Raw genomic sequence first — 22,385 nt, 5'->3', positions numbered from 1 at the left:
TAATGTCAATAAAATAAGTTTACAGGTGAACTGCATAGGAGCTAACTCTGCAAAGCATATTGCTTTCAGGAATAGCTCCGAATAGCAATGACTTTCAGGGTGTGACCCTAATTAATGATTCTTGTCCTGCATTTTTTCCATCCTGCCTTTTGGCATGTCTACAGCTCTGGGTACAGGTTTTTCACTCTATTATCTTGATGGCCCTATCTTGTCAATTGTTATGAGCTGTTCTGATTATTTTAAGCACTTATCAGATTATTTTTTAACAAAAGAAGAAGAATTGCAGAGGACAAGCTTTCAAGAAATGTGACAGAGCTAAATTTGACCTAGTCTGTGCATCCTGCATGGAATCTCTCTTTAATATTTGTTATTTCTCTAGACTGGGTGCAAGAGTGTAAGGGATGTGCGGAAAATCCCAACATGAGTGCACCTGATAGCTTGAGTTCAGCACTGATACAATTGTGCATGGAAGTCTAATGTCAATAAGGTTTCATCAGTTCTGTCAGCTCTAAAATGCTGTCTTTGGTATTTTTTTATAATAATTAAACAAATTATTTTTAAATAGTCTTTTTTTTTTCCCCTGTGACCATTTCCCTCAATTAAAGAAAACCTCTGATTGCATTCATTTTTACTTTTAACAAAACATTTACAACATACACCACAGAAAATCTTCTCTGGCAATGTTGTCACACCCTCTATTAACTTCTTGAAACTAGCATGAAAGTGATTTTGACATCTGAAAGGGGAACAGCCTCCTAAATTGAAATTCTTCATTGGACAAAATGTTCAGAGCTAACATATCATGGGAAAACGGTCAGAAATCTTTTGCTCCCAGTTCTTCTTTTTCATCTTTACAACAAACTACCTTCTGATAAATGGTGGAACACGTTAGGAACGTACTTCCATTACCAGTAAATGTACTTGCCGATATGTATTAAAACCACCATGGGAAAATTGCAAACTTGCTGAAATGCATGTGGTACACCTACAGTAGCTACTCAACACTTCGACCACAGAGTGGTGCTGTTGCAAAAGCTAACGGTTAGCAGGCAAAACTAACTGCCTGCTTTTGTAATGACCTGAGGTATACCTTTAATCCAGTAACAATCTTCAGCCATTTACATGCTAACATGCATATCTTACATATAAATATTCTATTTTATTAACATCAAAGGCAATTAGAGTGGTATCTGTTAATATATACAGAAAGATACATGTGTTTAATATGTATAAAATGATACATATTTTAAAGTCTGATCAAGGACCTAATTAATCAGATCAGTGCCTAGCAGTTATTCCAATTAAAATCCTCAGAAATTAATGATGACTTTCTACAACACACTCAGAGTAGTATTGCACATTCTTCAAGACTGAACAGAGACTTGTTCAAAGTAAAACCATTTTTACTGGTATGTCAGAACTTAAGATCCAATGACTATACCTGAAATTAGGCGATCATTTGGGAGCTTTACGGTTTACCAGCAAAAAGTGAGAAACATGTTTGAAGTGTAAAAAAAAAAAACCACTTGTTCTAAGGATTATACTTACAAAAGCATTCAGAATAACAGATGAAGATGTTCAAATATATAGAAAAAAGCAGTTTGCGAACAACAGAAATGTCTTCGGGAGAGAGTTTGGAAAACTGCAAGTATCAAACATGTCTCCCTTTTCTATAGCTGTGAAAATGCCCTGTCTACAATGCTTTTTACAGCGCATACATATTTGGCAAGATTAAGGTGTCACATCTCAAATTACAAGGCACACTGATTGCCCACAGACCCAGACACAAGTACAGGGCAAAACCCCCCGACTCGTGCGCAAGGCATGGCTCTGGTAGCTTTACCTCCTATCAGAGGCAGCCAGTCCCTCTGTGTCTAGCATTTACTTGTAGCCTATGTATTTGCCTTCTTTTTGCTGGACTAGCTGCAACTGCAAAGTTTGGGCTGCCTTCAGATATTTAACCCTTTGCCTACCTCTAGAGGAGCATAGCATTTGCCAGCCACATGAAAATTTTCTATTACTGGCACTGTTTGTCTACTTCAGTAGATTAAAAGCTGAGTCATATTTTAGGCATTTCTCGGATCTGACTGTAGCGCTGGTGGGGGAGGACAGGATTGAATTCTGATTCCCTCCTTTTTGCTGAAAAAGCTCTAAAAACAATGGAAGTTCTGCGTTCAGTCAAACTATGACGACAAAAAGGCTCTAGAGTTTTTCAAGGTTTAAAGCTTTTGGTGAAATGGCACAGCAGCAAGTTTTAGAAGAATAATCTTAGGAGGCAATGTTTGAAGATTACTCTTTTTCTTCTATGTCTAGACATTTAGAAGCAATAAGCAACTCAGGCAGATTTACAAGGCAGCTACAATGTGTGGAATTCAAATTTCCCTATAATGGGCTCATTTTATGGTTGAAAAAAATCAGGTAGAGGACAACCATAACAAACAACAACAACCATGTTTCAACCTACACTGGAAAATATTTTAATAAATCTATGACAACTATCTAGGCTGATTTAAAGGTCTTAAAGAAGATAGTACAATGCTTTGACATCATGGGAGGGCTAGTCATCATGTCACGGGGGGGGAAGAGGAAAAAGCCTTTAGTTGAACAGCAAAAGAGAAAGCTGCATGAGCTGGTAAAGGAAGTATTCTTTAAGGAAACAAGTTTGTGTCTTTTAAGATTTGAAGTATTATAGGGTATCTTATTTGACCACTTTCTTGTGGTTATGACTTGCTCAATTATGCTTGAATCAAATAGAAAAGAAAGATGACTTAAGCATGTAAATTTAGAGGGAGACTCAGAGGCATGCAGCTAAATTTATCAGCCATCTCTGTGAGTGATCACTCTAAATAAAAAGTTTGGAAACCGGTCGCTGCTGGTTGCTGATGAACTTTCCATGTTTTTGGCACTCGCCATCCTTTTCTTAATGGACTAATCTGCGGATCAAAACATGAGGAATATCTGACCACAAATCTATCCAAAGGTCTGTTCTTAACAGCGACTGTTGCTCCCAACACTTATTTTTGTGTTATGGCAGGGAGTGACTTGGTTAACGGAAATACTAACTGAAAATCAAAACAAAAACAAAACAGAAAAAAAAAAAAAGAGGAGCCGGGGGAGGGAGCAGAGCTTTATAACGTTCTAGTCCGGTTTCTTTATTTCACCTGTTTTACATGTCCTATAATGACTTCTGAATATGGGTAAGAATATCAACACATGCTGGCAATTTGACCAAAGGGTGTGGGGGGGTGTGGGGGTGTGTGTGTGTGAACGTGTGTGTGGGAGACAGAGAGAGCATGGGGAAAAGAGAGAAAAGAGAGAGAGAAAGGGAGGGAGGGAGGGTGGCTGGACCATTAGAGTGCAAATGCAGAGACATTCCTCCAATAAAATACTGTCTTCTGGGAATCACAGTCCAGAGGAGGTGGCTATGATTTAACAAAAGAATTGTCTCAAATGTTCCCTGGTGCTAATAGTGTTCTTAATGATATGAAAAGATTTTGCCAGGAAGAAGGAAAAAATTATCAATAGCATTAAAAAAAGAAAATAGGCACATGATGGTTTTCTTTAGCAAACACGGGGGGGAAACGACCTTTATGACAGTTTTGTCATTTTCAGGAAAATGCCTCATTCTCTGAAATTCCCCAACCAGGCAAGGTTATTGTAAATAGTAGGTAGGAAAAGCAGAGTGTGGCAATAAAGGGGTTAATCTGCAGAGCACAGAGCCATCTGGCTGAGCTGGTTTGTTATAATCGAGCAGATTATGTTCACGGGACTCAGAGTTTAAGGCTCCTCTCCCATAGAGCAACTCTGCACAGCCCAACCCGACCAACTTTGGGACTTTGAATGAACATATTTACATCCACCTTTCTCTTCATGTCGACTTTTCTGGAAACATTCACACGGATGCCATGGTTACTCCTACCACGGTAAGGGAAATTTGACGTTTTCTAATAGGGTCCTAAGAGGGCGGGGAGGGGAGGGGGGGAGAGGGGTTCTTTAAAGAAGTATAATGGGGATGGGGGGGTGTTGTAAGCAGTAGATCTGTCCCAAATGTTGCTAACTTTCCCGCTGTGCCTCCTCCTTCCCCCACCCCTGCTGCCCCATAGCTTTCTTTAGTCCTGAGGTTCCTCTCTCCTCCTGCTCTACAGGCTGTTGTTCAGGTCTCTGGAAGGGAAACAGCAAAGGAGAAATATGAGGTGCGAAAGGAATCTGGTTTAAGAGGCAAAAGCAAAGAGACTCTTAGTTGTATTTTAAGAGGGAAACCAGCATCTTCAGATACAAAAAAAGGGGTTGCAAATCTTGAGCAGGGATTGTGAGAACCAACCTCAGCTAAAGTAGCATGCTGACCTTAAGGGAAAGTTAGAGCCCATGACAAGCAAAGTCCAAATTCTCTGTTTCTAGACCTTGCATGTCTCAGGTAACTAACAGTACTGGTACTTTTTTTGGTTTTTTTTTTTTGTTTTTTGGGTTTTTTTTGGCTAGATGTTGGAAACCCTATTCATGATCTTTGAATCAATCCCCGTTTTCCTCAAACAGAAACACTAAACCGGAGATCAAAGGATCCTCTGCACATCTGCATCTAGGTGAAAAAGATACATTCATATTGTGCTAGGCAGGCAGGAAAACTGTTCTTATGCTGCAATTTCCAGTGTTTGCTAAGTGCCTTCTAGGAATGCAGCACACGACTAATCAATATAGACACACATCTAGAGGAAAATAGAAAGCTGTTTCTCATCTAAACAGCTGAAATGCAGCTTAAAGCGTCAGTTACTGGCGAGTCCTTATGGAGACACCAAACTGCTATTAGCCAAGAGGGGAAAAAGTCCTTGAATGGTTTAGATAGTTTTCTGATCAGTTCTTAATCCTTCATTAAAATAAACGGGAAAGCTCTGTGTTGATCCTGTCTCTTGAACTATAAATATACAGTATCTGGAGAGATGGATATTTTGGATTGAATAGGGCTGCTATGCACGCATTCTGATTCCTATATTGCAAAACCAGTTATTTAGAGAGGAGTGTGTAGGGGGGAGGTGTTTTTCCCCCCCTTTTAAAATAGACAGGGATGTGTGCTCTGTGGTCCAGTTGGTTGTTATGAACTACAATACAACTGAGAAAGCGCTGGGCTCCTTGCTGCTTGGTTTGTGTGATTTGTTGTATGAGGAGTGCAAATGGTATGTAAAGTTTGCCTTTACGTTGTGCCTTCAGGAAAATACCCAGACAAATAGGAAAGACGTTCTCAGAAACAGAAATACCTGACCTGTGTAAGCGTGTGAGTAGAGGAGTGGTGGAAGAAACACCTACAAATAAGACATCAGAAAAGGGAAAATCTAATAATAAAAAAAATGCTTTTTTTTTTGCTTTATGGCAAGACAGACAAAAGCAGCATAGAATGAAAGTGAGTTCGGCATGGTTCCAACTGCTTGTACTAAAAAGACTGGTCGCAGATACATGCATCAATACCATGGCGCTGTGTGTGTGAGCACAGTAGGGGGAGGGAAGCTAGGTACAATTACAGATGGGTTAACCAAAATATGGGGAGAAGAGGATGTACCAGTGGGGCCAGGATGAGAGTGCTTTGTGTAGGAGGGTGCAGTATGTTGAGGTATGGGATACATGTAGATTTTGGATTTTTGGTTTTTTCCTCAGGGAAGGATGAATTAAATGATACGTACAAAGTTAGATATAAGGAGTTTGGAGGGAAGGTGCTACATGTTGAAAAGAAAACTGCTTTGTATCAAATAGTATGTGTCTGGGTACTAAGGGCAGGTGAGCAATGCAAAGGTGGTCAGCATAAAAGGGGCACTGCTGCAGAGCAACTGGGAAAAGAGGATCTTTGTGGGTGGAAAGAAGTTTAGAAGCTCAGAAGGGGAAGTAACACATAGGAGGTATGGGGAAAAGGTGCAGACTGGAGGCTGATGAGGATAGAGAAAGGGACATACAAGGTTGCTAGGGTCTGCAAGGGGGAGTTAGGGTATGCAGTGGGAGTGGAGGGAGATGGGTGAAAGCACAAGACACAAAGGATGTTTGGAGGAGGATGAAAAATGTGAGCTATTGTATATTTGGAGAGAGGTGTGGAAAATAATCGGATACATGATGCTTGCGTGGGGTCTAAAGGAGACCCTCTGACTGTCAAGAACTAGATAAGGTGAGGTATTTGCAAGGAAGGTGTTAGCGTATGAAAGGGAAGGTTTGTGTGGTAGTGGAACACATGCCGAGGAAAGAAATAGGGAGGAAAAAATGAGCTGGATGTGAACTGAATGTGTGGGGATGGGGAAAGCGTATAGAGAGCCATAAAGGTATATGAGGAGGTAAGAGCTAGGAGAAATTTCAGAGGAGGATGGAAGCCTGCTAGAGTCTTGAAGACATTTGGTACCTGGTTGTGAGGGAGAGGCAGAATTGAGGAAAAAGCTGTGTGAAGGTGCTGTAAGGAAATGCAAGATCATGAGCATTATGTGGGCAGGGTGAACTGTGGCAGGTATATAAAGATGTGATAGATCTTGAGAAATACAAGCATGGGGAAAAACAAGGGATCTAAAGGATCCCTGTCTAAAGGACAAAATTAAGGCTGGATTTTGTGTAAAGATGCCTGGGCAAAATGTGTTCTACAGGAGTTATGGGGCAAGAGAGCAGGGTGAAGGAAATTTAGAGTTGTGCCTGGCTTTGTAGGCAAACAGAGAAAATAGTCCAGAAGGGCAGGAATGGCTGCCTCTTTCTGGGTAACTGGTATAATAAAAGGGAAGAACAGGCAATATGGTACAGGGGCAGCAGCTGAGGAAAACAATGGGAAGTAAGGAATAGTGTCAGGTGTGGGTGTGGGTGTGGGTGTCACAACACAGAGATGAATAAAAAGAGGTATTTCTTCGAACAAGAGAATTGAAATGTAAGCCAAGGAGTTTGTGGTAGGTACTGACTAAGCAGTAAGAGGGAATGGTACAAATGTGCTAGCTGAGTAATGACTAAAGATATAACATAGTGGGAGGAAAACTATGGGAAGGATAACTACCTGGAGGGCTTTTTAAGACACGTGGTTGTACTAGGGTCAAAAGTAAAGTGTGCAGGTTGCGGGGAGGTGCATGGTGATAGGAGCTGTAGGGCATGAAGTGAAGTGAATGGGAGTGATAGTTACGTTATGAGGGGGGAGGAACTCATGTCAACATGGGTTGACACATGATGATGTGTGAGCAAGGAAGGTATATGCCAGTTGTGCTTGTAAAGGCTGTGGAAGGGAAGGTGAAAGATATGAAAAGTTGTGACTAATAAGAGAGCGTTGTGCACATTGCAGGCTCAAAGTAGATGAAGGAAGTGCAGGGAAGGATTACAGACCTGGGTGTGGGGCTTGTGAGAATGAAAGTAGCTTTTGGGGAGGGAAGATAGATGAAGAGTGCAAAAAGTGAATAAGTGGTGATCTCATCTGTGGTGATCTGCCTGTTGGTTTAAGGGAGGCTGGCTACAACTGCAGGAGGCCATGCATGTGCAAGTGTGCATGGAAGCATGAGGGTAGGTTGTGAGTTAAGCGCACAGGAGGAGCACATAGGAGGCACAGATAAATGCATACAGTTAGTGAAGATAGGTACATGGATGTATGAGATGCTGTTGTCTACGAGTGGACTGGGTTAGGGACAGATGTGTCTGGTGGCCATTGTGCTTACATGATTGGCAGAGTTGTAGAGGGGGGCATGTGCTGAGAATGATAGCCAGGCTGCTGGAAGAAGCTGAAGTCAATGAGGTGTGCATGTACAGTGGTTGTTGTAAGGGACATATGTCTATGCAGAGGTTACAAAAACGCATGCAGGAGGCTGTACTGATGTATAAGCTGGTTATTGGAGGCCAACTGGATAATTATACAGCCACTGCATTTGTGGCACAACTCTCTGTGCTGGAAAAAAGAGAGGTGAATTTCATGACTATTAAGAAGCAATGTTTGTGTTGAGAAGGAGTAGGTAGGGAAAGATGATTAACGATAATTAACTGGGAAAATGGTTTGGTGTGTGGTCAGAGAAGGGATGGAACATGTGCTAGATGTGTTTGTCTTCTGTGTGACGTGTACAACAGTGTGTATTTTAAAGATTTTGCAGATTTTTTTCTGAAGAACTACAAAATATTCCCAAGCAAATCCCATTACATCTAGCTAAAATACTCCCACCACCTTCATTTGCAGGCACATGAGTACACCTTATTCGTACAGTTAGCAGGGCTTTTGGGTAGTTAATTGGCTACTGACTGACCAACAGGTGGGTTAAAGAACACATAGGAAGCAATGATGTCAGGCAAAGGAAACACTAAAGTACCAGCTTTCTCCATGGCTTGAAGTGATACTGGAATAATATGCAGCTGGCTGAAGGCAGGAAAACAGGATACATCTTGGGTGTGAGAGTCTAAGGATGTCTTTCCCTTCAAAATACTCTCATATATTGACAACATCTGTTCTCAAATCATCCAATTGGCCTAGAGCCTTAGTGTCTTTTTAAGCACTGTCCTACGCTGGGTAGAGAAATGCTCAGTTCCATCCACAGCTGATCAAAAGATTGTGACTAATTCTGTCCGACTTGCACTGGGCTGATACAGTCTGATCACACAGAACCTCTCAGCTTGAACACTGCAAGCCTGTGGGCCCAGACCTTATGTAGCATCAGTCGCATAGAAGTTAATGGGACCCTTTCTTGATCCACAAGAGGATCAATTTCTGCCAAAAAATGTGGTGGCCTGTAAATTACTTAGCTAATAGACAGGCTGTGCTTGCCCAGCCATGGGCTATGTTAGGAACCTGTTGTCCTGCTTCATGCGCCAATTTACAACTGCAGATGATCATATTCAAGATGCTGAGCTGGCTAATTTTTCCATGCGATGCTTGGAGTTGGTTGTAGCTAGCAGAAAGCCCCTTTGCCTCTGCTATTGGCTTCCTTCCATGGCAGGTTGCAGGCCACTGGGACAGTGAAGCTCTTGTCCATGAGGGGGAGATGCATGACTGCAGCAAGCAGGTCCAGCCTCTAGGATTCAGCTGCAGCCATGGACTCAACCCACTGCCCCCAGCTCAGCCCAGGCCAATGCCTTCGCCTTCAACTGCTGTGCTGCTTCCTCGGTATTTAACTGTGTAGAAAACAAAAAGCAAACAGTGACATCAACCTCCCAGCTGGCTAGAAAAAGAGAAATGAATTGATGGTTACAATTAGTGCTGGATGGTCGCAGGAAGGGGGATCAAAGAATGAGTGACTGAGCCATGTTCAAATATCAAGAACGTGGAGTATTTGTGTCAGCACAAAGTCCTTTGTAGTCCTGACACAGCTAGTGAAATCTGTCTGCAAAGGCTGGAGCATCTGGGTGTCTCTGGGGATGCTTGCTGGTCCCGGGGTATGTGCATTCCTCCCTATGATAATTTGGGATGGACAGTGGAATCAAGAAGCGTGTGGGTAGGGATGAAAAAGGTGGATGGCAGCTGTTTCTGTGTGGGAGACGTGTACATCTGTTGGTGGGGGATGTGGGGATAAGCTGGTTTCTGAGGGGACAGATGGGAATTACGTGTGAGGAGAGGAGTGGCAAGGGTGGATACGGAGGAGCTTCAAGGTTGTGAAGTAAGTGTTAGAGGGAATGTACAGAGTGAGTCTCTAGGGGAAGAGGCTTTCAAGATTGTACCTCCTTGGGAATTAAAAAAACATACCAACCATCCAGTTAGAAGTCTCCTTCACATAGTACAGGTAGTTTGGTGCTGGCCAGGAGCCCCCTGCCCTTTTTGGTCAGCAGGAATTTGAAAAGAGGGGAAGAGCGTTCTCTCTGTTATCTTTCTCCTTACCTCTCCTCTTCCTCACGCACCTCCCCTACACACGCACAAAAGGGGCCTTTTGCAGTCTGGCTTCTCATATGTTTTTGAAAGTGTGGAAATGTGTGACGAAGATGCTTGTAAATGAGGACATTAATGTGTTGGGCAGGGTAGGTGTCTCTGCTTGTTGAAACTAAGTTGATTGGTAGCTGTCTGGAGCTTAGGAAAATAACCTGTTGGTTGCATTTCAATGCACATAGAGGAGATGGCAGTTAATTCCACATTTCCATCACGCAGTGCTGGACAACCAGAGTGCATGACAGATTGTCTTTGCACCTTTATTTTAGAGGGAGTTACCGCGTGCCTAGCCATGTAAATATACAGCTTCCATAGAACAGGTACCATTTATGTTATCTGTTACAAACCTGTACTGATGTGTACCGTGGGATGAATAGGTTCTTGAAAGACTGCACCCTACTGGGTAAGATTTGTGACACTCCTCAAACGTTTTCTGTGCTTCAGCTATGTGTGTTGCCTGTAGAAAACAGCAATAAATATCATTTATTGCTCAGATGGATATTTGCACCCTCCAGCAATAAATTCCTCTGTTTTGGGTTTGCCTCTACTATAGCTTTTACATGTTTTATCTTACATTAGCTGAGTTTGCATGTGAGAAAAAGTTGATTTAGTTAATTCAGAAATATTTATTTCTAGGCTATGCCTTACAATAACTCACTCAGATGTGCAGGAAGCCTAAATCAATATCTTCAGTTAACTGGCATTTAACTAGAGGGTTACAGAAGGAAAGTACACTGTGCTGTGCATGAATTCTTAAAGGCTTGTCTGCACTTAGGAGTGTATTCAGGTTGTGAGTATGAAATTAAAACCCAACAGCTGCTTCTGAATTACTCTGCGATTGGACAAGCTCTAAGATAGCATCCGCTTCTGTGGCTTCTGCCTCAGCCATGAGGTGAACAAGCACATCCGGAAGAGAAACGCAACCTTTGTAGTGTTGAGATTTGATGAATTTGGAAGGTTTTTTGTTTCTGCTCCAAACCAAGATCAGATGTTATGGTTTTCAGCCACGAAATATAGACCTCATAAATCCACCAGAGACATTTAGTCAATTTTGCTAGTATACTACCTTTGAGGTGTACTTGTAGTACCACTAGATGCTGAGATCTGCAATGAGCTTGGTATCAGAAATATGGTGATAAAACTGATAGAACTGATGCCTCAGGGGAATAAAATAGATACTATGTAGTCACCTGAGTCAAAAAAAAAAAATGCTTGGATGTGAAGGCTACAGCAGAAATATCCAAGAAATGCTTTGGAAGAACCTGGAAACATTCATGACTGTCCACATGTGTGTCCTCTTTCTATTGTCCCCCACACTTCCATATCCCATCCTAACATGTAAATGGCATGCATAAAATAAAACTTTAAGGTAGCAGCAAAAATAACATTGAATGACACCATTTTAGGAAAAGACAAACTTTACCCTGCTCTGGATCAGATAACAAAAGCATAGCTGACGAGGTACATGTCATTTCATGTGCTGGGGTCTTTCATGGATTTGTGCACGCAAAAGTTAGAAAAGATCTTTTCAGTTCTTTGTTTTGAGCTCCTGTAGTAAGTGCAAAACTATTTTTTTCACTCATTTCTCAAATAGTTTGCATAGATATATTTTAAGTGACTAACTTTCCAAATGGATGATGCAGATGATTCTGTAATTTAATAAGTCTCCATATAAGGATAGTTTTTCCCTGCTGTTTATTGATACTTGCATGTTCTCCCACTTAGATCCCCCTAGACTCTGAGCAGCTCTTCTTCCTTATTGTTATTTACTTCATATATGCAGGACCTGGGCCACTCAAATACTTGACACGAGCCATCTCTCTTCGTTTAACTCTTTGCCTTACGTTTCTCTCTTTGTCTTACAGAGTACGTTTGCTTTTTTTTTCTTTAAGCCAACTTTTTTAATCATGCCTGTTTCAGTTTTCTGATTTTCCTCAATTTCATCCATATTGTTGTGGTACTGCAGTGCCCAAGACTAAATGTGATCGAAAAGCAGAGGACCTCTTCCATCTCTTTGTCTGATTACATATTGCATTTGTACTTGCTATCTGTAATTATACTGGGGGTTTTTGCATTATCTATTTCTCTCTTCTCTTTCTCTCATCCTTTACAATAAAAGAACCTCAATATCATATTATCTAATAAATCCACCACAATAAATTATTGTTTAAATCCTGCTTAGCTGATTTCCATTATTACTCCTTTCAAGCTTCCTCCCTGCCATTTAATATTGGTGCTTTGAGTTGATTTTTCCCAGACTTACTATCTTGTTCTTTTCCAGTCTGAGTCTCTTATTTTCTGTCTCTTTTTCTAACCACTCTCTGTCCCTTTATATAGCAACATTTTTTTCTATTCTTTTTATCCATTTGCAGCACATTCCTTCTCTACTGATCTAATTCCAGGCAGGTTTACCTCATAACACTTTTAGATTGCTCACGGCTGAAAAAGGTGGTAGCTCACCAGACACCACCCCAGCCTTGATAGTCTCCAATGCCCTGTTTTTTTCAGCTTACATCCAATTTTGAGGCCATGTTGTTTTGCAGAGTAGATGGGAGATGTGTGGGGGAGGCACTTGTGTGGGACTTGTGTGGGAGTGCATGCATATGCGTGCGTGCAAATGGGAGAGGAGCAGTCCACATGTGAGCATGCCATGAGAATGCTGTATCCATCCCATTACTCCATCCTCCTCTTTCTGGCCTTCACAGCATTCTGCTTGCCCTCCCTTTAGGTCTTATGACACTGGCACCATAATGTCTCGTTGTTGCATTGGCCAACTCATTACCCCTCTTGGAATTTTTCTTCAAACTTCTGCCTGCTTTCCTGTCTGGGGTTCGGGCATCTTGTCATATTTTGCAGTGCTGACTAACTCCTCCTCCATCTCAGCTCAGCCACTTATGCAAACCATAGTCACTCACGTGCCAGTTTCCCTCAGAAGTGGTTCCACTTAGGCCTTCCAGAACATGACTGAGAGCCCCTGCCATTCACGCCATCCACTTGCCCTGCACCATCACCTCTCTTAAGCTCCAATTTCTTCTGTAACACAGGGAAACAAGCTGACCTACACTTACAGAAGTGGCTAGTAACTGCAAGTAGTTTATACATTAATTTTGCCCATTTTTTAGATAGGTAATTCATTTAATTGAATTTAAGTGGCTTGTGTGTGTGTGTGTGTGTGCGTTGTGTCTAAGGTGTGATTCAGAGTGTGGAAGTTTAAAAGCCTTTTGTTCTTTAGACAACCAATAAGAAACATCAGTGCCTTCAGAAAGCAGCACAAAAACCTGTTAAGTGGCAAACGTCAAGTTAGTCTGTGTGAGGACTCGTCTACATCTACATTTAACCACATCTTACTGAGATTTTGACCATTCAGATAGGGATGTGATTGGAGAATCTGATTACCATTTTGTTGCACTTAGAGAGGTTGTCTTGAAAAGAAGTTAGGTGTATTCCTGAAAAGAGTAATTTTTAACCGTTAGAGCCCACTTGAAGGAATAATATTGTGCTATGAGAGACTATTCGAAAATTACAGGAGTTCAATTTCACATCAATTGAATAGTTGTTATTCAGGTTACTCCTTTAATTAACTTCAGTTGACTTCTAAACCCTCAAGAATTTGGACAAAAGAAACCTCTTTTTCAAAAAAATGAGGAAAGGGAATTTTCATCTGATGAGGGATGAATGCAAAATAAAGCTCTTGGGCAAGTGAGAACTTCAGTGTCACTAACACATCTCTTTTGCACAGGGACTACCTAGCAGCACTTTGAGAAAGATGCAAAGTTGAAAGCAGCTGTAGTTAAAAACTCTTTGATGTTAATACAGATGAGGACTATCATGTTTTGCATCCTGATGGCCCCAAGCTCCAGCAAACAGAATTTTCAAAAACAGAGCTGACTTCTTTATTTGAAGTTAACTGGAGTTTTAGTATGGATAGTAGTAGAAGCATAATTAATCTAATACTAAGAGAACCTGAAAGTCTCACAAACTAGATTTTTATAAATATTTACAGCTTTGTGAATAAAAATGTGAATACTTATACTTTACAAGTCTGTGTGCTAAAAAACAGTCACTCTTTCTGCTCAGACATGAGTGCTGAGTAGCAGCATCTGCCAAACGCATCCCACAGTTCTTTGAATGACCTGCATGGTGCTTGCATATAAAGTAGTCAGGCGCAGTGTGTCTTAGCCAAATGAGACCATCTCAAACTCTTGTCCCTCCCAGAACAGGCAGCAATATTCTATTTGCCTATTAGGAACTGTCTGTGCCCTGTGCTCCTCCCCACACTGTTTGCCAGAACCACCAGAGTGCATGGGCCAAAACCATTCTCCTGATACTGTCCAATTTCAACTAAGTCCTCTTGGGCACCAAAGCAAGTTAAAAAAACTGGCAGATTTCCCACTTCCTCAAAATCTTGGTCTTTGTTGACCTATCTATTGAACTGCTAGAGACAAGAGTCATCCACAATCTGGAAGATTGGTACTTGCAGCATCAGGGACAAAACCAACAAAGCCTATTGAGCTGGAACAACCAAGAGCATGAGGCTGTCCCCTCACAGGGGGCTGTGAAAATTGCTGGGGTTGGGAGGTCAAGTGGGGATTACTCATAATTGGGAAATTAAAGCCAACAAAATCCATTTCCTAATGAAATCTAGTATCTCCCAGGACGGCCTGTGTTCCTAAGATTCCAGCTGGCCAGGTAGCATATTACTCAAAGCTCTATCATATATAATTTACAATTCATCAAGTAACTGGGCTTCCATCTCTCCACTAAAAATCTTTACAACATCTCACACCCACCTGCAGTGCCGCTCATTTCTATAGTACTTAAGTGTTTTTCCATATAAAACTTCTTAGCAACAGCAGTCCTGGGTGGCTTTAGGGAAGCCTGGCAAAAGATATCTCTAGAGTAGAGCTTTGTTTTCAATTTCATTTTTTTCATTAATTAACTTCTAGAGGAATTTTTTTGTGATGATATGCCTTGAGGGAGAAGTGAAAGTAAAGAGGAGCATCACTGATGAAAATCTAATTCTTAGAATTAACAGAAATATATTAATGGGTAAACTGTTCTTGGAGAACAGCTGTTTTTCAAGAGAAAATCTTAGCAACATTTCCCAAAGACAGCTGGGGTATGCCTATAGCCCGGCAGCAGCCTGGAACAGATATCCCTGAAGTAACTTCATACAAGCTGGCATGCCTACACAACTCTGTGTAGACTCTCTGTGATCCTCAAGCTCCTCCCCATGCCTCTGTACCAGAGCCTTCCTTCAGACAGTTCTGTAAGTTTGATTATTTTATTTTTTTATTCGTAAATGGATCCCTAAAGACATACATAGTTATTCTAATTGCTCTGTGCATTTTCTCCAGATTAGTTACTTTTTTTTTTTTTTTTTTTTGGTTACGCAGGCCCTCTTCTAGACTTCCCAGCAGAATCTAAAATGACTTTTTGGTTACCTGGAAGGTTTCTATTGGTGAATTTGGGGTTTTTCTTTACCTTTTCCCATCCATCACTTTCCATCATCCCTCCGCTGAATTTACTTTAATAGTCAGTTGCAAATTCCAGAGATAACTAGCATACAAAGGTCTAATACTGAACTCACTTACGTAGGAGAAGCCTAATGGACCACGAGGGAGTTCCTCCTGGGTCCCCGAAAGTTTATGCCAGAATCAAGACCTGAGAACTCTACGCACAAACAATTGTAAATAATCCAGGCAGATGAGTGGGGTTATTCCTGTGTAAAATCTTTTCCAAATGCAGGAAGAAAATCTGGACCAGTGAAATTTCACCTGAAATTCTGCTCTGATCTGTCTACTGCTAGGTGGCATTAAGTGTTATCTAATCACAAGTCTGATACCATTCTTTTTTTCTTTTTTCTTTTTTGTTTACTCCTTTTGCAAGCATGTGCTGATGTAATGACTCTGACTCTTTCAAAGTTTTCATCCATGGATTTCGTCCAGATGAATTATCTCAGGCAAACCTGGAAAATGAAACCAGGCATTTTACCTTTGATCTAAGGCAAATAATCATAGGTGCCATTACTAGCTTTCCACAGGGATGTGGTCCAGAACACAGCACTTGAAAAGAAGCTCAAAGATCCTTCTAAAAGTCATCAAAAGTTTTAGCAATTTCATTTTTTTTCTCCTTTTTTCTTATTGAAAAGGAACAGATGGGAATAGAAGCAAATTCTGCCATCTGGAAAGACTGGAAGATTAGTATGAAAAGAGCTAGATGTCAAGTGTGTTCAGCTACTAGCCCATCTTTGCCAAACACCAAAATCAAAACCTGGTCTGAACAAGGGCTGAATGAAGCTAAAAATAAATGATTCTGGAAAAACCTTTTCTCAGCATGTCGTTATCATTTAATTATTCAGCTCACTACCTTGAAAACTAAGCAGTCCTACACAGAAAGTCAAAATAATTAATTTGAAGTTTAATCACTTATATCATGGGAAGTTCTCTCTCTGCCTTGGTCTTTCCTACAATACATTTATCACTGCACTGTGGTTTCTAGTTAGAGTACATTAACTGCGTCATAATTTTTTAATATAATGCTAATTAGATTTTTAATGGGTAATTTGGACCTTGTTGTCATACCAAATTTTAATGAAAGTCTGGCACCTATAAGTCTTCTTTTAAGTGGGAAATCCGAAGCCAAAAATCTGTTCATAGCTTTGCTCTGTCCCTGTATGGTATCTGATCAACTGGCTCTACTATTTCATATTTTGAAAACTGAGATTCTTTCTCTTTTTCCTTCCCCTTTTATGGCAAATGCTGAAGTAACTTTTATGTCTCCACAGGTATATCTTTGTTCAGACATGACTAGGTAGAAGCAAGAAAATGCGTAGAAAGAAACTACTATTTTCTGTGCCCATATTTTGCCATTCCATTTACAAATAAGCTGTTTTTTCATACAATGTGTGTGTGTGTGTGTGTGTGTGTGTGTGTGTGTGTGTGCGCGCGCTGACTGTACACAGAACAACACTATGGATCTCATGACCTTTATCTAGGTAGATTTTCTGTTTCTTCTTTACATGACGATTATAAAAATTCACAATACTTTTGTTTTTAATCTTCTGATTGCATAAGCAGATACCTTGTTCTGAAGGTGAACCTTCTACTAAACGACATTTCAGCAAGTATCATTTCCCCTGGACATTAATGAGACTGGTAATACTGAGCCAACATATTTTATCCCCCCAGAACACACAAATAAACAGCCTGTGTCAACCTTGGACCACAGTTCTAAGTTCTGGGAAGTCACCATCATAGACTCTCGTGTTGTGAATTCAATTTTTTTAAACTTATTTTATTTGTAATTTGATCTTCCTACCTCTATGCTCCTTTGAGGTAAAGATATTGCAGCTCTATCTCATATTTTTCACTTGTCCGTACCTACTTCTCTTTAAAAAATTCAGTCCAGTATCTCTTTCCTTAAATTTTAGGGACAACCTTGGAATGAAATGCCATCAGTCATGTAACACTCCTGGAAATCTCTTCAAATGATTTCCCGTCATTACAAGTTTCACTTTAACTTGTGCACAAAAGCACAACTTGTAAGTTACAAAGATTTTGTTTGGATTCAAGGAAATGATCCAGCTACTAGATATAGAATGCTGTTTAACAGTTCCAGTCAGTTCCTTAGTTTCTTGGTAAATATCCTCAGTCCTTCTATCACTTTCTTTTGCAGAGTGATTTGGCTTCCTGGTTGCAAAACAATTCTTTCTAAAAGCTAGAAGTGCATCAGCCAGTACTTTTTCCCATCTATTATGCAATCCTTTGTGCTTCTTTTACAAGTTGGCTCTGATTGCCTTTTGTCAAATTTTGCTTGTAGTCCTCAGTTTTCTCTTGTCTCTGAATGTTCCTATGGGTTTGTGGTTTGTTAACACAGACAGCTGTGGCCTTTTCCTACTTTTCCTCCAAAACATGCAATTTGGTTTGTTCCTGCTGTGCAGCATGGCAATTTTTTGTATTTTTTTTCGAAGTATACATTAAGATGTTGTAATAGCCTTTTTTCTCAATTTGACGTCTCTATGCCCTATCGCTGTTTGACCTGACAGGGTCCACAAGCTCCCCTAAAATTACTTATTTGACTCGAAAGTCTCAAATATGTTTTATAAAAAAAGTTTTTTTTTTCAATAGCATTGATTATCTTTGTGAAAAGATAAAATTCTTGCTTGAATCTGTTAGGTTTCATTTCAGGAAAAGTTAGGCTAATTGAGGACTTTTGGTGCCTTTGTCTTCTCATTCATCATCTTTTTCTGTTCTTGAAATTCTACGTATACTCTTCTTTTTCTCCTTTTTCTCCTGGTACAATGCCTTGGTGCCTTACTGGTGGTGAGAGAGATCTCAGAATGAAAAGAGAGTTAAGGAAAAAGGGATCTCTGCATCCCTGCCAGATTGCTCACAGAAATTGACATTGGCTTTTGTTGGTTCAAATCAGAATTTCCTAAACTATTTAGAGGCCAATGTGGGATGCACAGAAAAAGAATGGCTGCGTCAGATTTCCAGACTACATCTCCATTGCACACCATGTCATGCTGCTACCCCACCAATTTGGTTTGAGGGGCATTAATAAACTCTCTGTTGGAGATGTTATCCTTGAGGGGGCTCAGCCCACAAGAAGGAATCATGTCTGTGAATCAAATTCCCAGAACAGAAGGTTGTACACAGAAAATGACTGTGTAATTTGTTACTGAGTTTAAGGAAACGGACATACGCTATGTTTGTTAGGATAAAATTAAGGAAATATTTCATTTGATATAAATCACATGGAGTGAAATGTTTACTCTTGACAAATCATAAATATCTGAAGGAGAACATCAATTGTACAGAAAGCATGTTCTACATGAGCAAAATGGGAAATTTCCAGCCAGACCTATTTCTGGTCTTGCTGACTGCACCTGGCTATCAAACCTTACTCTTTTAGAGTTAGTGCATCCTTCTCAAACTGTATTAATACACATTTTGATTTGAGAGGAACAGGCAAAACCAAACCACATCACTGACGTGCAATACAACTGTATCGGTGCAAATAAAATCTCTGTTGTATTTGGCTGTATTTGTGGATGAGGCAAAGGCTTATCAAACCCAGAACCATTTACTCACCTCCTTTAAAAATCACCTGTGCTGTTTTCTTTGGTGATAGCAGGAAGAAAACAGAGGGGAGGGAAAATTCCCCTCTCCCAAACATTGTTCATGCATGGAAGAGCTTTGTAAATCCCATTGGCTTCAGCAGTATCACCAGTGTGTTGTCTTACCATATTCAGAACATATGTGGACAATGTAGTAGTAAAAATACCAATGGCTGGTCTACATTAGTGTTTCCCTCATTGTTGGCACTGCTGGAATCACTTCCCTTCCTCCCTTCCTCCTCACCTCCCTCCCTCCCCCCCCCCCCCCCCCCGGGCTTCTTTAGTGCTGGATTTCGCTTCTTTCTGATAGATTTAACTGTCTCTGGAATCACTAAGGCCATTTCAGTATAAAGAGAAAGAAGAAAACCAAAGCAAATGTCTGCCGGTTTCAACACTTAAAAATACTTCCAATTAAAATTGAAAGTGTTACCTGTAAGAGGTGGTTTGTTGGTTGGTTTTGTTTGTTTTTTTGAGGGGAAAGACTATGAACTTTGTTATGAGATGAATGTTTCATATTGACAGCACACTGGAGTGACACAACAATTCCTATGAGAAATCCTAAAGATACAGTTCTAAGAGTGAACATAAGAAACTCCTCTTTCACTGAATGTGTGTTCCTAATTATTTCTTTTACCTATTTATAACCTCCTTTATTTCCTGGCAAAATTGAATTTTAAAGAGAGAACCTCCTGCTCCTGTAAGGGTAATTACAATTATGCTTTCTAGTGCATGCAGTTCCTATGGGTACATTCATCTTTGTTAGCTTCTCAGCCATTTCCACGTTTCTGTTTCTGTTCCTAATTTTGTATTTCATCTAAAAATGGGAGGAGGTGAAAGAGTTTATGTATGCACACACCTCCTCAGCTAGCAGGGAAAGAGGCCTGCTAGGTTTCAAATTCGGTGTTCAACTACAGCATATCAACAAGAAGTAGAGTTTGCACATTAAGAAACTAAGCAGCAAAATTTAGTCTGTGTCTCCCTGCTAAAAGACAAGGCTGGCAAAGAAACACTCTTTGCAAAATAATCCTAAGTAATTATAGGGAAAAACACTTCTCACGAGCTCAGGCCTAAACTGTATTCCTCCTTCCTTGAGCTTCACCCTCTCTTCATTCTCCTGCTCTCACCTCCCTATCCCTTAAACACCCACATAGTATCCTACATCTTTTCCATGCCCTCTGACTATAAGCAAGGCAAGCATTAGCATGTGTTTTAGCTATTTTGAAACTCTGAATATGCTAACGGGGAGGCTAAAAGCTACAGAGCTTGAAATGTTTTGCTTGGTATGGGACCTCCCCTGAGTGTCTTCTTCCACAAATTATCATTAAACCTCAGGAAGTTAGTATTTTTGAGAATCTCGCACTTCGAGCAGGTTTGGTTAACATGGGTCTGCCAATTCAGAGATTATTGAGAGGGCTCAGAAGGTAACATGATAATACAATTTTGGTTCCATAGTTAACCAGGCTAAAAAGGCACAATTGGTGTGCATGAGGGGAATTGCTGGGTAGAACAATGACTATTTCTGGAGCATTTGGGGAACATTTTACCTTTCCCACAAAATATTTTTATGTGTATTTTGTGACCACACAAAATTTTTAACAGATATTTAGAAGCAACTGGTAGTCAGTCAGGACTATCTTTGAGCTGGGAATATTTAGAAAAGCAGTGATCTTTCCACTCTTTTTTGTTTTGTAACGTTTTCTTGTTCTAAATAATTCAAAAAATGGCTTTACCCTGTAGTTCACAAACAGGGCCAATCAGCTCTCCAGTTTCAGATTTTCATTATACCAGGAGCACTTGATCACAGCCTAGACCAGAGGCTTCAGTGCTGGCACCCTGGGTCACATTCCTATGTAGACCCAGTGTATTCAAAGGTTTACAGTGGTGCTGGGCATCCTCCTTGGTCCTAATGCTGGAGAAGAAATCTCCTTGTGCTACAGTGGATGACTTAACTGATCACTCCAGTGCTTTCAGAGGGACTAGCTGTCCCTGAGGGATCATGATCCTGCTTCTGGAGAGAAGTGGGACCAAAACTTTTAGGCTCTTTTCTCACAGCATGTAGGAACTAGCTCTCACACACAACCATAAATTGTTAAGTGATAAGTTGCTCTTATCACACAGTTGTAGAAGGAAGTGTATATGCAAAATGAAACCTTTTCCTCTGGATAGGCAGAAACATTTTTATTTCCAAGTGCGTGCATTCCAAAGAAGGAGACATTACCTGAAAAGACAGGAGCAGATTATATTGTGTTATACTGTAAGATCATGTCATAGGAATTTATTTGCCAAACAAGGGCCCAGCTTGTTATCCCATAGAACTGGATGAGTGTCATCAAGCCTTGGGTTGGAAATGCCAGCTGCTGGAGCAGATAGGGCTGGCCATAGAATAAACTCCAAATTCTTTAAAAAGAATTGAATCAGTTTTTCATGTGCTTTTAAATCCCCAAGTTCTATTAGTATTACCTCATAGGTATATATTTTCATCCTAAACTCTTACATTACAAATATTTTAGAGTGGAATTTGGGGTGGGAATTTATCTGGCTGCAGTCAGCCAAGGTCATATCCATACAAAAGCGCTCAGGCCTGAACCAGTTTGAGTGCATGCTTTAAGGAAGATTTCATGAGGTCTTATTCCTAATGCAGTGCTAAAACCAAGGGTCAATGTTTTAATACCCTTCCTTTGTCCTTTATTTTTTTTTTTTATGTTATAGTTATTTCTGAAAATAAGCAATTAGTTTTATGTAGCTCAAACTTCTATTACTCATTCATTCATTCATTCTTATTTCTATTACTCTTTGGGACAGATTAATTTCTTTCCATTAAATTTTTTCAAATCTTGGGGTAAATTTCCTAGTGTTTTCAGTTGGACTGATTTCATCTGTCAATTGCAAAGCTCTCTCTGGCCTCTGTCTCCAAAGCTCCACGCATTAATTTTTGCTGATCATTTGATACTTCCCAGTTTTGCTTTTTAGATATGAAAAGAATCCACTTATGTTGCCTTCTGTAGTTTGAGATGATGTATCTACTTTAAAAAAAAATAATTTTTACAAATACAGTCTGAGGGAGTAGAAACATTTTTCCTTGACCAAATACAGAAAATACTTTGCTTATCAAAATTGTTTTGGCAGTGTTTAATTTTTTTTTCTAATTTTATTTTTACTTTCCATAAACTTTCCTTCAAGAACAATCCTGGAATAAGCTTTCATGGGAAAGTAAATTTTAAAGGAATTTTGGACTTTGAGCCCAGAATAGTTACTGCAAATTTGTAAAAATGAATATCTGCATGGGGACTTCTTTGGAGTAGAGTGTTTGCTAGGAGGGGATGGGGCAAGCCCTCTCCATGTATGAGCAATGCATCTATCAATGCAGCCTGCTATTTGAACAGCGGGAACATAGCCAAAGCAAGGGTAGGGTGAACAGGGCTCTCTCTTCACAGA

The 22,385-nt window shown here is 40.3% G+C and overlaps 1 protein-coding gene across 3 annotated transcripts in view; it reads left to right on the top strand.

Annotated features, from left to right (window-relative positions):
• Positions 1-3,434: 3,434 nt before the first annotated feature.
• Positions 3,435-22,385, top strand: part of NTF3 (neurotrophin 3) — a 54,599-nt gene continuing 35,648 nt past the window's right edge. The window contains exon 1 of one of the 3 annotated variants that reach the window (XM_009675423.2): positions 3,435-3,923. In XM_009675423.2, coding sequence (XP_009673718.1) covers positions 3,906-3,923 — 18 coding nt within the window. In that variant the 5' untranslated portion in view covers positions 3,435-3,905. The remainder of the gene's footprint in view (positions 3,924-22,385) is intronic. The other 2 variants (XM_009675421.2, XM_068953790.1) reach the window with 2 other exon arrangements.

This window comes from Struthio camelus, chromosome 1, assembly GCF_040807025.1.
Source record: "Struthio camelus isolate bStrCam1 chromosome 1, bStrCam1.hap1, whole genome shotgun sequence".
Lineage (NCBI taxonomy): Eukaryota > Metazoa > Chordata > Aves > Struthioniformes > Struthionidae > Struthio > Struthio camelus.
This window is presented reverse-complemented; position numbering and strand designations above follow the sequence as displayed.